Below are 14,556 nucleotides of genomic sequence, written 5' to 3'. Positions count from 1 at the left end.
AATCGTTGGGACCCACGTGCCTTCCACAAAGTTCTACACCATTCGCGTCAGGCGATGAAATCAGATAAGATAAGGTTCGGCAACAACAGACAGCGGATAGAAGCATCGATAACTTTCCAGAAACTTCGGATACATGCAGGCGCGTCCCGTGCTGTGCGATAACATTTGTAAGGTGGCGAAACGTGGTCGTCTGATAAAGATAAGTACATGTGTGAATATCACAGCTAGCACAGCAGTTGAAGACATATAAAGTTCCTTTTAACAGTGGAATGCGATAGCGTAAATGTGCTACGTTCGCATCGGAAATCACGGTAGGCTGTTGTTGGTGGGACCATACTGAAGAGGAAGTGGATGCAGCATCGAAGGCATGTACATGTGCCACATCCTAACTTCTTTCATATAAAACCTTGTTTAAGGGCGTGTGCACCATCGACCGACAGTGGCTGAATTCGGCAATAAAGAAAAAAAAATGCAGTGACTGAATGGGTTAACGTGCTGGTCTCGGAACCCTTAGTTCCTGGGGTCGAATCCCCGGCCCCAAGTTTTATTTTCTGGTTATCTTCTATTTATTTATTGCCTTTATCAGAAATTTTCGCTCATGGGTAGCAGACGCCGACAACACCAACAACCGATTTTCTGTGGCCCCGGGAGAAACAAAAACAAATAGCCATCTTCACAACTCAGGCTAACGAGCATGCCACTGGAACTCTACCAAGTACTTTTCCAGTGGTCGTAGGCCTAGCAAGAGAGGGGGCTAGCGGGGGGGGGGGGGGGGGGAGTGGATTATTTTAAAATTTTGCCTTTATGGTGTATGCATTACGCATGATTCAACGACCTTTTCAAATAATAATTTCCGGGGTTTTACTTTCCAAAACCATGATATAATTAAGAGGCACGCCACAGTGGCGGACTTTGGATTAACTTTGAACACTTGGGGTTCTGGCATTTTTCCCCCATCAAAATGGGGCCCCGGCAGCCAGGGATCAAACCCATGTCCTCGAGCTTAGCAGTGCTACTTTTCAAATATAATTACACTTTGCAGAACCACAAGAATAGTCTCAAATGATAGCACAAACACAAAAGCCAACAGATTCTGTTATGCGCAGTTCGACGTGCCTACTCGTGTGAATTCTAGGATTACAGGTATTCTGGGCTGTTCACCATGTTTATGATATTCACCAGGGGTGCGATCGGAGATGGTTGTTCGGCGCGTTCGTTCGGTTACCGGCGCGCGCGATTGGCCTACTCCGCGCCGACGTCGCCAGCCACGGGGCGCCGCCCCGTTTTTGGTGACGTCAAAATGACGACACGCTCCTGTCAATCATCCGCCCACCGAGCATTTCGTCCGAAGGCGACAGGAGTTGAGAAGTTTGGAGCGATCATACGGCTTCGCATGGCGCGTCTGGTGGATTGGATTGGATCCAACAGGCGGCCTTTTCGGCTGCGGTATGGCACGTTTGAATCCAATTCATAGTTTAATTCTAGAAAATGGCGCTTCCGTTGGAAACTTCGGTTGTTGCGCTGGCGTTTCTAGAGGAAGGAGGAGAGTGGGTGGCGGTGCGAAACGCGTTTGAAGAAATGGCAGAAAGTGAATTCCGGCGTCGTTTTTGTTTCTCGAAACAAATAATTCGTTGGTTGTACAGAGAAATTGACAACCTCATCGGTGCCAGCGAGCCACTGTGATGTAGTAGCTGCCTCTTGAAAAGTGCGCCACTCTTCCCGTCGTTTTTTTTTTTTTCTTTTTCATTCTCGCTCTGCGCGACACCACCAAGGGACGACGCAAAGAACCTAATAGTTATAAATTGCAGTAGTCACACGTACTACTATTTGAAAACGTGTTTGGGCTTGAGAAGAAAAAATATGTTTTTTTAGATAAAGATTTCATTCAATTGGAAGACGAGAAATATTTGGCTTTGTAGTATACTGTTTGCAAGCAGACGACAAACGACGGAGGTAAACTTCCGGGAAGGTCACCGCTTCCTGATTGGCTGCTCTCTCCGCCCCGCTGTCACAAATTTTACATACTGCAACTTTGTGACGTTGCAGCAACTGAACAGAACGCGTATCGAACAAAATATCTCCGATCGCGCCCCATGTTTGTGATATAGGGAGGTGCCGACGAGTCGCCGAGACATGACTGTTGGAAGTCATGCGAGCCGTGTGTGTGTGCGTGCGTGTGTGTACAGGGTGGTCCTTTATGAAGGGGAACACGCGAGCGCGTGGCCCGTGGCTGCTTACAGCGCCATCAACAGGCAGCAAGGGGAAGCACGTCTGCTTGTGGAGTTATCTGTTGGCGGCTAGAATAACCAGGCATGGCCGATAGACCGTTTTTTCGTAGGCGCCGCCATATTGTGAACGCAGTGGCGCCGCCTATGAGCAGCGCCATACTGGCTTGGGTGAAAGCGGTCTTTTGCATGGCAGGTATACGCTTGGCGGCAGTTTCTGGCGTTTGTTTTCGCGGTCGTGCGGTCTGTTTAGTATGACGTGCGTCTTCTACGTAGTAAACGGTTCTGTGAGACGTGCTGAAGTGGTTTAAGGCGTCATGGCCGGAATTTCTGCTGGCGTTGAGGTGGACAGAACACGCAGCACGATGTGTGCGCGCATATTCGAGTCTACAATCAGCCTCGGAGATGAATTGTGTATTTCTGAATGTTCCAGTCACTAATGTGACCTTATTGCAGTATTATCCTCTTATTTCTAAGCTGCGGAAACATACGTGACGATCATAACAGCGTGATCGTGGGTACCGTTCTGCTACGTACGATAGGAGCTGTGATGTTTTACTTTGGCAAGCGTTCAAACTGTTCGCTGCAGGTTACATTGCGTGACTACTTGGTTCGATGGGTGAGGTTTCCGCACCTGAATAAAATAGTTTTGGCAAGTGATAGCAGCATACCTTACAGTCTGAATTACGCTTGTCCAGCAAAGGGACTATTTACGAACTGCGCGAGCGTCCTAAGCAATGGTAAGTGCTGGATTACATATATCTTTGTTCTGTATACCGCATGGTCCAAGCATACCGCATCAGCGGTTATATATTTATAAACGTTGTGCGGCGTGACTATGCGAGGCCCTATTGCGGCGTTAGCCCTTTTCTCTTGCTTTTTCGAGAAAGAGGATGATAACCGAATTTCTTTTTCGGTTGTGTTTGTTCCGTTCACTACGACGCACTCACACGCATTACGGAAATTTTGTCCTCAAAAATAGGCATCGCATTCTTTTTATGCGATCCTTCATATATTATGGTTGTATGCAGGCAAAAAAGGCAATGCCGAAGCGCACAGCTTACTTATGTACCGTGCTGGTTCACAAACCGCAGTGATCGCTGTGTTGAGCAGCGCCATCGGCCTCATGCAGGAAGGCTAGCGTAGACATATGGTAATTTGAAGCCTACTAGACTTGAAATGCGCGAGAACGATGCCGGTGCATCACAAATATTTGAGTGCGGCTGCCGCTTAGATGTTTCGTGGTTGCCTTAGGTTGGCCGTGCACGAGCATGCGCTCTTATGTTTATGCTTTGCTCCCTACGCCAAGCGATCAGATATTGAGCAGATTTGCCATTACATGCTGCTAATACAGAGACACCGGGTTTCTTTCTTGAATTAAAACCGATATAACTAAAATATTTCACAACACATACACACACCGCGACTGATAATGTGCGTACACCGCGGCTTATACAACGCGTCACATTTCTGCGCTCCCAAATGATATTTCCGCCTGCTGTAGTTACCGATTCACCGAAAAGCTTCCCTGACGACCTTATATGAACGGACACGGCGTAAATTTCACAAAATACCATCTAAAACATCTCAAAATCGTTCCGCAGCACGCGACAGCAATACTTTCAAGCAGCGCCGCGCCGGCGCTGCTTGAAACAGGGGTGACACGTGTGACAGGGGTATTATATGCTGCTCGCATGTGCACCTGGCTAAGTTTTTAACAGCATCGCGCGACCATCGACCCGCGTGCTTGTCAGCACCTTATTAACGGCGCTGAGCGGCGAAACAAACGAGATACGCGCATGTGTACACATGCGCTTACTTTCGCTATTTCGCCGCTCCGTGCCATGATGATAAGGTGCTGACGAACACGCGGGTCGATGGTCGCGTGATGCTGTTAAAAATTGGCCGGGTGTGCAGTACACAGAAGGACACAAAGTGCGCAAGCGCTACTCCGAATCAGAGTCGTCCGAACTAGAGTCCGATGTCGAGTGCTTCTCGCTGCCCACGTCCCATAGAGCATCGTCCTCTGTGCCGTCCAGCGCGTTGCTTATGCAGCATTTTCTGAAAGACTTGCGCACCATTTCTTCGGTGAGAGATTTCCACGCCGATGACCACAAACACCAGCCACAAACCAGCCACAAACAGTCGCAAGCGGTGGACGTCGCAGGCGGCCGGTGGGGGTAGTCGGGTTATCGCCCAGCATCCATTCATTATAGAGTTCGCGCACTCTATCTTTAAACGGCCTATTTAGCACAACGTCTAGTGGCTGCAGCACAGATGTCAGTCCACCAGGGATGACCACGAGGTCCGTCTTGCCGTCGCACAGGGCCCGCTTTACGTTGGCTGTGAGGTGGCCTCGAAATGAGTCCAGAACGAGCATGTTCGCTCGCTCAAAGAGAACACCAGGTCGCCGCTTCCAGACGAGCCGGACCCACTCCAGCATCAACGACTCGTTCATAAAACCGTTTCCATTAACCCGGACGATGACATCGCGTGGGAATTCCTCTTTCGGCAATGTTTTTCTTTTAAAAATGATGAAAGGGGGCAGCTTCTTCCCATCAGCTGTACATGCGAGCATCACAGTGAACCGCGAGTGCTTGTTGCCCGTTGTTAGAAGCTTGATTTGCTTGGCTCCTTTCTCGGAAACAGTCCGGCTTGAGGGCATATCGAACCACACTGGCGTTTCGTCAGCGTTTCCTATCTGTCCTATCATGTAGTCGCGTTGCTGCCGAAGCGCAATTACATATCGCTGAAACTCGATTAGCTTGTCCTCGAATTCTTTGGGCAGTTTCTGGCACACAGAAGTACGGCACCATAGTTCAAAGCCCTTCCTCTTCATGAAACGCCGCACCCAGGATGGCGAGCCCTTGAATTGCACCCTCGTCAGTCCAGAGGCGCGCGCGATCTCTACCGCTTTAAAACGGATGGATTCAGTAGTCACAGGCAGCGATCTTGCACGAAGCTCCCGGACGAAATCCGCAACCTTGTTTTCCTGTTCTGGATACGCTGCAGTCCGCCCACGAAATGAAGTTTTCTTTTGGTTGCTGCAAGCAACGAAAAGCTGCTTCTGCTTCCGCAAGTAGCGAATGCTTTTTTCCGACACTCGAAATTCGCGCTGTGCCGCCGGGTTGCCGTTAGCTTCCGCGTACTCGATCGCCTTTTTCTTGAAGGCGACGGTGAATTGCCGTCGGCTTCCGCTCATTCTTAAACAAAATGTGAAACAATGCAAACACAAAATGACGGTTGGATGGATGGATGGATGATTGTGGCTCAACCCTTTGAATCGGGCGGCGGCGGCGCGCGCCACCTAGCCTTTAATGGTTCTATATGCATGCATACCTATGTATTTACTCCTTTACTTTTGCGTTGATATTGTCCACCAATCAGATAGCCTCCGTTTAGTTATTTCTACCTGTTCAAAGTCTATTCTACTTTCACTGTCTTTAAAACCCAAGGCTTTGAATAGTTCCCCGTTAGATTCAACTGCAGGGTGAAGTTGTTTACAAGCAAGTATCAGGTGTTCCGCCGTTTCCTCCTCCTCTCTACACGCCTCGCACACCAAATCTATCTCCTGGTATCTGGCTCGGTACGTTTTAGTCCTCAGTACACCTGTCCTGGCTTCGAACAACAATGAGCTTCCCTTAGAGTTATCGTAAATATTTTCTTTGGCTATTTCTTGCTTAAACGTCCTGTATGTCTCCAATGCCGATTTGGTTTGCATCTCTGTACTCCACATACCCCTCTCTGCCTCCTTAACCTTTTTCTTGACAGATGATTCCTTACTTGTTCCCCCGCTACTGCCCAAGTATTTGCTTGTCAATTTTCTAGTTCGCTTCCTCCACCTCGTGTCAACATTCCTCGTGTATAAGTAACTGAAAACCTTCCTAGCCCACCGAATTTCCCCCATTTTTCTCAATCGCTCCTCAAATGCTATCTTGCTACTAGCCTCTCTGCCCGGTGCTACAATGTCGCCACGCCACGCCGCGCTGCTGCTGATGGCGATGGCGGCTGTTTACCTCATCCGCCCATTGTTGCAAGACTTCCGTAGTCTTTCCGCCAATGTCCAGTATATGTCGAGGGTCGACTTTTCGCGATGGTTTCTTGAAAAAAAAGTTCGACCTATATTCCGTTTTTTACGGTATGTCCTACGGAGTTGTATATGAGAATGCCTTATGACTACGGACTAATGAGACGTGATTTTGACTATATATGGTGAGTACTGAGAGGTATAAGTGTAAATAAGGTTAATAAAGACTTATAAGATTAGTTACAATAAAAATATTTAAACGTAACAGTGATTATTTGAGGGTAATTAGGAATACCAAGGCTAAATAAAATCGACTTGTGCTAAATTATTAGACTCATAAAAAATTACTAAGGCTAAATCAGCGGAGCCTAATCAAGAATTAAGGGTTCCCTGAGAATAGATCTAAATAAGTAATATTAATCATTAATTACAGGTATAAACGCCTTCGCCATAACTTTAACTAAGGTTAATTAATTATTTAGCCAAATGTCATTGTTATAGAAATAACTAAGCCCGAATAATAAATGAAATATGTTTATTTACCCAAGTTGAAGTTTCACTTTAGTGCCCACTTCTGTCCTAAACCGCTACAAATCTGGTGAGGTTTATTCATGCTATGGGGGGTGGGGGGGAGTGGGCAGCCAGGGCTTCATACTGCAAAAAGAAGTATGCAGAAACTCTGTTGTAGTTGCACAAAGCGTGCATTAGCATACCCTAAATGTAAGTTGGCCCACTGCCAAATTTAAGTTGGCCCACCCCCAAAATTTCAAGTTGGTCCACTGCGAAATTTTAGGCCGGCCCACCCCGAAATATAAATTTTCCCACCCCTAAATTTATATTGACCTTCACCCAAATTTCAAGTTGTTCCACCTCCAAAGTTCTCCAAATGTCAAGTTGGCACAGCCCCAAATTTTAAGTTGGCGCATCCCAAAATTTAAATTGGCCCACTCCCAAATTTATGTTGGCCTACCCCCAAATTTCAAGTTTGCCTACCTCTACCGTATGGCTTCTTCATGCATTTTCTGTGGCATTTTCTATCTCTAGAGTTATCCTCACCAATCAATTTTTTTTCAGTTGTTTGTCATCGCTTATAAAGCTACCAATCACCTACATTTACATTATTATAATAAATAAATGTAGAAAGTTCGCACATTGCGCCTTTTTGTGCAGATACAAGGCATTATACTTTTGGCATGGCGGACAGATCTTGCTTCGGTACTCGCCAAAGAATGCTTCCGCATTAAAATATGCTGGGACTGCCTATTAACTAGCAGGCATATGTTGCTCCTTGCACGCTTCCAATGTGCTAGCGTACCTAGTGCGGTTTGCTAGCAGCGTCTGGTTGCAGGCCCCGCCTGTTGCGCATCCGCCTGGCGTGGGAGGCAGTCAACAGCCGCTTGTCTATCAGCTGTGCCTGCTTATTCTGGCCACCAAGAGCTGGCGCTACAAACACACGTGCTTCCCCTTGCTGCCTGTTGCTGGTGCTCGAAGCAGTCTCCACAGAGCACCGGCCACGCGCTCGCGTGTTCCCTTTCATAAAGGACGACCCTGTACCACCAGCGCCTGCTCTTCCTTTGGATGCTCACCTCTTCTCCCCGTCTGCTGACACAACAAGTTGGCACTGGCTGCTTGCTGGTGTGAGCATGAGGCGGATATGCCCATTTATGGTTCGATCTTGTGCCTGCGTTCCTGATTAGACCAAACCATGCTAGGGTGACCTACAATACTGGGAGGGTGAAGCTTTTCCGGAGAACTTCCACGCCGCCGCGCAGCTTTGCTGCACCCGTGGGCTTTCTCCGCTGTGGAAGCTGTGCCACAGCGGCGGGCGTCTGCTGTGTGCTTGATATTTGGTCTCTATTAGCCAACATTGCGATAATTAAGCTCCTATAATATACTACGTAACTTCAAGATAATACTGCAGCAACTCGCCGCACAGAGAATGCGCTTGTGTGCGGTAAATACGAGAATTTTGTATATTTCCTTCTATGCTTGCAGGTTTGTCACCTCAATGGTCCTCACTTACGGGGCTGTTTCTGGCACACATTCAGCGTGCACTTCATTGTGAGCTAAGTGTGGCGTGACAAACGTAAATGTGTTGCGAAATAGAATAAGCACAAGATGACGTGCATAACCAGGAGAACGAAGCAGATATAAGCAGCGTGCACATGCTAACGCTTTGCGCCTTTCATTTACTTTGTTTTATTTCATGCATAGGATTTGCTTTACTAGACCGCCTCCCACGCTCTGCTGTTTCCTTCGTAACATGAAAGTAAATTTAGCAATTTATTCTGTATGCTCGTCGGTTCGTACATAGCAACTATACTTGCTGATCAACTAACACGTCGTTGTAATTACATAATGAAAAGAGACAACTTATAAGGATGTACATTGTTCACATTTTACTGTCATTGAAGGCAATAGCAGTGCTGATATTTAAAGTTAATAGAAATATTTGCAGTGCATCAAGGGCGGTAATTTAATGCAAACACACATAACATTGTCATGCACAATAAATACTTGCTAGTTTACGTAACAATCCTACTTTAAGCAATAAATTATGCTTATCCCACTGGCGGGCCATTTTCATATGATAGCATGAGACAAGTTACATGTTGATGATTTATGAGAAGACTCACAGATTATATAACAAAGCTGTTGTAACAAACTTTCACATAATAAATGCGTAACCGGCGGGGCCAGTAATAGTTATATATATTCATTTCAATCTAGAAAAATATTAATTTGTGTATAAATGGAAAATTTCCTAAAAGGAGGAGAGGCCAAACAAATGCAGATGACGCAGATGTAAGATTCAAAGCTTCTGACGGGTTGACCAGATGTCTCCATGTCACATCAGCTCCAGACCTCGCTCCTTTCTCTCTTCTCATTGACCTATTATACGTAAAGTAAAGCCCCCGCACCTTTTTAATCATACGGCTTAATCTTAGTAATGTCGTCTCCACATTACATCCTCACTTCCAGTCTCCTAACCTTTCTCGCTTCCCATATTGAGCTATCATGGGGCATTCGTCCCCACATTGCATCACCGCTCCCGATGTTTCTTTACTTTCTTCTCTTCACTCATTCCACAGTCATGCACCTTTGCCGCATTGCTAGACATTGCATCATTGCATGAATTCAGAGCCAATGATGATTTCAATATGATGCAGGTGGTTCAAAGCCCGAAAATCTGGCTTGATCGAAAGGCTGATAGAAGAAGGCAACCAGTCCGGTGCAGAACTGGATCACTCCTAACGCGTCTCAAAAAAGTGATGAAAGGCTCATTTTTTACATTTGCAGCTATGTGACTACAAAGTTTGTCCTGAAAACAAAGTAAGTGAACACTGTCGCGATATTCTACTAACCAGGAAGGAATATCTTAGCCAGCTGAGCGCAGCTGATTACACACGTCTAGCTGCGGGACAAGGGAGGCTTCTGTACCCATCTGGCCATCTCTTTAGATTTACCAGACATATTGAGAACTTTTTCACAAAGTGTTTCAGTACTCGGGAGCTTCATCACAAAAGCATCATGCATGGACGTTAGTGAACTCGTCAGCAAAAAGCGGGAAGTTGCGGTCGGGTTCCCCATTCGCGGCATTCACTTGCCGGTGAAATTATTGCTTTCTATGTAACTACTCATCTCCAATTTTTTGCAATGCTTTTTAAACGTGCAAACGTCAACCACCGTGAATATTCAAAATATCTGAAGTTAAGCTGCTGTACATGAAACTGGATTATTTGAATCTGTTTTAAACATTCTCATCTATTACACTTTTTATGGTGAAGCAATCCCAGCACCTCGGATGAATATTTTTTATTGATGTACAGTGATCCCTATAGAAAGACACAAGGCCGATGCAAGACTGACCCCAGCATACTCCAAAACGTCCACTCTGTACCTGTTTATAATGAATATTTGTTGTCTCATTTTATATTTTTGTCAGGCATGGAACATAGGGGATTTCTATATTTGTTGATTATATTTATTTATATAGAGCAGGTTTGTATTCCTGAACAATTTTCTAAAGTAGTATTTGAAATAACACTTTTACGTTTGTACGTTGTTTGCCGTATTTTTTATTTGGCAGTTATTTAATTTATACAGCAAAAATGCTGGTATACCTATGCCTTTAATTTAATTTTATCTGGATATCTGTAATGTCTCTTTCTGTGGGACACTCTTTGTGTAAAACCTTCTGGAATAAAGTTTTCCTGGCATTGCTTTTATTTCTAATGTCTGCATTTATTACAAGCTTCGTCTAAGCACGGCGAAGCTGGTTGCTGCGCGCTATCTCTGAAGCGAAATAAGCTGACATGATTATGGTGCTATGGCTGTCTCTGCTCTTTATCTCGTTTCCCTTAAGCTCTGTTTTGGTGCCCTTTGGATAATAAAGTACTAGTCGAGGCTAACAAAAGTGTCGAATGAAGACATTTGGATATAGCTGTAAACCACTGGCAACCGTGACTGGAAAGCTCCTAGTAGTGAGCGAAGCTGTAACTGCACCTATGTATTGCAGTTGACAGCGCAAGCAATTCAGTTTTTTTTTTTTTCGTTACTCTTAACTATTGCGTGCATCGCCCTTTTGCCCAATTACTCATGCGAATAACCTTGTTTTCGTTCTCTCCTTGTGCTTGCGACTAGAATTTGCGTGTTTCTATGCACGTACCAGCTCCCACATTACCATTTTCAAACTCCATCACCAGAACTAGGCCACGCTGATGCCATTCGACTCATGATTTTTCCATTATCTTGCTGGCCCAGCAATAAGACAACGGTTAAAGACGGGTAAGTTCCATGCCGTACCACACCATTGAAGTTATATAGCCTCCAACTGTCTTGCATTGAAACTGAACGCAAGAAAACTACAGCGAGTAGCAGACTCCCCTGGCTTTCCATTTGCTTCCCGAGCATTGAAAGGCCACGGGTCCGGCACAGCAGTGGCGCAGCACGGCAGTTCCGCGCAAGGGCATCACGCGGGACCCGGCGCTCTAGACACTTACTCAGGATTCCAGGCATGGGGGCTTCTAGGTTACTAACCGTGCTCGTGTTCCAGACCGCCGTGTGAATCTCTACATGGCTCCCGTTGGTTGAGTTAATGCAGCCACTCTTTTTGACGCTAGCGACAAGGTGCCCTTCAGTTACGGCCCTTTCGGGCAGGTCACGGCAACAGGAACAACAGCCGTGCGACACCTCCTCTAAAGCAGCCTTTTAAAAATTATTATAGCGACTTGTCCGGCTCGCTACCTGCTCCCCCTCCATCCCCCATGTTGCACGCGCAGTATTTTTGTTTGCTTTTGCCTGTGCCCGCAGTGCGTCCTTTATGCACGCGCGCAACGCCGTGCAATAGCTTATTTTTTTCATTCAAATACACCAAATGGATGGCACGCCACGCGCGTGTACAAAATTTAAGGCCAATGCGTCCTACAAAGCACAAAGACGCATTGGAATTGTTTGTTCCAGACTCCAGTGCTGTCAAGACAGAACCCCGTAAGGGATATAAAGAAAGAGTGCGTTGCTCTGTAGATAAGAACTCTGCTTCTAACTTTCTAACTTTTGTAGTTGCTGGCATACACCACTCTGTTGCTCGATCTTTGCTAGCCCGTAGCGATGTATTAAACCAGTTTGTTTTACGTCGTCTTGTCTACGTGCCGTTCCTTCCTCGATGATCAACGAGGAGCAAGTTCCGAGCAAATGCTGTTTGGCGGCCACTCGAAGCCATGAAATTATTTAGATATAAAGCGTCAGTAATGGAAAGACTAAGTTCATTCCGTTCTGTAATTGTTTTAAAGAAATGTGAATATTTCATATAATATGAGTTAAAGGTGTATTCATTAGGTGCTCTAGAGTGCTTGTGGCGTGTTGACCTAGAACAATTCAAAGAACTTTGTACGGATGTGTCAATGGTTTTGTCACCATGAATAAAACTGTATTTGTGCTAGATTTGCCCTAATTTGCACTGTTAATAAACCGGTTCTTTTTAATAATTCAGTCGATGAATCCGTTAACTTGTATTTATTATAAATTAACTTTATTGCCTTCCTCTGCACCTCCTCTTATGAGTTCTTTTGTGTACATAAATCAAACAATGCAGGCGTACTCCAGTACTAGTGGAACAAGTATTTTGTAGGCCAGCAGATTTGTATCTTCTGGTGCAAGACGAAGGCGTCTTCTCGGAAAGATGAGTCGCTTTGGGGCTCAGCATATACATTGATTTCCACTTGAGGTTGTGGGGTTAACATGGGATTCCCGTCGGAAAGCATGTGTTAAAGTGACACCTAAATATTTACCCTGAAATACACAAGTGAGAAGTGTGTCATTAATAATGTAAGTAAAATCAGATATTTGTTTCTTTTATTTATGGTTAGCATTACTTATCTTTGGGCAAGTACAGGCGGCGACTACATGCGTTGTTTGAGTTCTTGAAATGCATCTGCCTGCGGCGTTTCCCACTTGAACTCGACGTCACATTTAGTTAGCTGTGTCAGCGGCTCAGCAATACGTGAAAAGTCCTTGACAAATCGCCTGTAGTAGGCACACATGCCAAGGAATCTGCGCACTGCCTTCTTGTCGATGAGCTGCGCGAACGTTGCGATGGCAGCTGTCTTCTGCGGGTCGGCGCGGACTCCAGACTTGCTGATGATGTGGCCTAGGAACAGAAGCTCATCGTAAGCGAAGCGGCACTTTTCTGGCTTCAGAGTGAGTCCTGATGACTTGATGACTTCTAGTACTGTCGTAAGCCGCCTAAGGTGATCGTTGAAATTTCCAGCGAAGACGACGACGTCATCCAAGTAAACAAGACAGGTCTGCCACTTCAATCCTGCTAACACCGTGTCTATGATACGCTGAAACGTTGCAGGTGCCGAGCACAGCCCGAATGGCATGAGCTTGAACTCATAGAGGCCGTCTGGCGTGATGAAGGCGGTCTTTTCATGATCTCTTTCGTCGACTTGCCAGTAGCCAGACTTGAGATCCATCGACAAGAAGTATTTTTCGTTGCAGAGCCGATCTAATGCGTCGTCTATCCGTGGTAGGGTGTATACAACCTTCTTTGTGATGTTGTTCGGTCGACGATAATCGACGCAGAAACATAAGGTTCCATCCTTTTTCTTCACCAGGACAACAGGGGATGCCCACGGGTGTTTCGACGGCTGGATGATGTCGTGGCGCAGCATTTCGTCGACTTGTTTTCTTATAGCTTCACATTCTCATGACGAAACTCGGTAAGAAGGGCTCTGGCGGAGTGGTCGAGTGGACTCCTCCATGACTATGCGATGCTTGGTGACTGGTGTTTGTCGAATCCTCGATGACATCGAAAAGCCTTTGTATTGTCGGAGCAGACTTCTGAGCTGCTGTTGCTTAATCATGGGGAGACTTGGATTAATGTCGTAGTCTGGTTCGAGAACCATGGTCGTCTGGGTAGATGCGGCGGAATCTGAGAGGACAAACGCATTACTGGTTTCCAGAATTTCGTCCAGGTACGCGATCGTCGTGGCCTTGTTGGTGTGCTTGAACTCCTGGCTGAAGTTTGTCAGCAACACTTCAGTTTTCCCTCCATGCAGTCGAGCGATCCCTTTTGCGACGCAAATTTCACGGTCTAGCAGTAAACGTTGGTCACCCTCGATGACGCCTTCTATGTCGGCAGATGTTTTGGTGCCGACGGAAATGACAATGCTGGAGCGAGGCGGGATGATGACTTGACTTTCGAGCATGCTTAAGGCGTGCTCGAGAGCTCTTTGGCGGTATCGCTCGATCTTCTGACAGCGTTATCGACTTCGACTTCAGGTCGATGATTGCGCCGTGTTGGTTCAGGAAGTCCAGGCTGAGAATGACGTCTCGTGAACACTGTTGAAGGATAATGAAGGTAGCAGGGTAAGTCCGGTCATGAATGGTTGTTCTTGCTGTGCAGATTCCAGTCGGCGTGATGAGGTGTCCTCCAGTGGTCCGAATTTGAAGGCCTTCCCATGCGGTATTAACTTTCTTCAACTGGGCGGCAATGTGTCCACTCATTACGGAGTAATCGACCCCTGTGTCCACTAAGGCAGTAACTGCGTGGCCGTCGAGAAGCACGCCGAAGTAGGTGGTTCTTTGTCTGGCATTGCAGTTAGGTCTTGGCATCGGATCATGGCTGCGTCGTGTTGAACTGAAGCTGGTACGTCGCGTCGTCAAGTCATCTTTCGTCGGTGTAGTCTTGGCTTCCTGACTTTGTCGAGACGGCGGCGTGTCATTATTATGTCGTCGAGATGGTGTCTTCGGCGTCTTCGGCGTTGACGGAGGATCTTCGTCAGTTCAACGAACAGCAAC

At 46.4% G+C, this 14,556-nt stretch overlaps 1 protein-coding gene across 8 annotated transcripts in view; it reads left to right on the top strand.

The window, feature by feature from the left end:
- Nucleotides 1-14,556, top strand: part of LOC142584599 (polycomb protein SCMH1-like) — a 378,417-nt gene that overhangs the window by 335,433 nt on the left and 28,428 nt on the right. For 5 of the 8 annotated variants that reach the window (XM_075694728.1, XM_075694722.1, XM_075694725.1 and 2 more), the window contains one exon: nt 9,423-10,479. The exons of 2 other annotated variants lie outside the window; for them this stretch is intronic. In XM_075694728.1, coding sequence (XP_075550843.1) covers nt 9,423-9,560 — 138 coding nt within the window. In that variant the 3' untranslated portion in view covers nt 9,561-10,479. Of the gene's footprint in view, nt 1-9,422; nt 10,480-10,896; nt 11,009-14,556 lie in introns of those variants that run through there. One more of the 8 variants, XM_075694726.1, reaches the window with a different exon arrangement.

Source organism: Dermacentor variabilis, chromosome 6, assembly GCF_050947875.1.
Source record: "Dermacentor variabilis isolate Ectoservices chromosome 6, ASM5094787v1, whole genome shotgun sequence".
Taxonomy (NCBI): Eukaryota; Metazoa; Arthropoda; class Arachnida; order Ixodida; family Ixodidae; genus Dermacentor; species Dermacentor variabilis.
The sequence above is the reverse complement of the archived record's forward strand: the minus strand, read 5'-3'. Positions and strand labels throughout refer to the sequence as shown.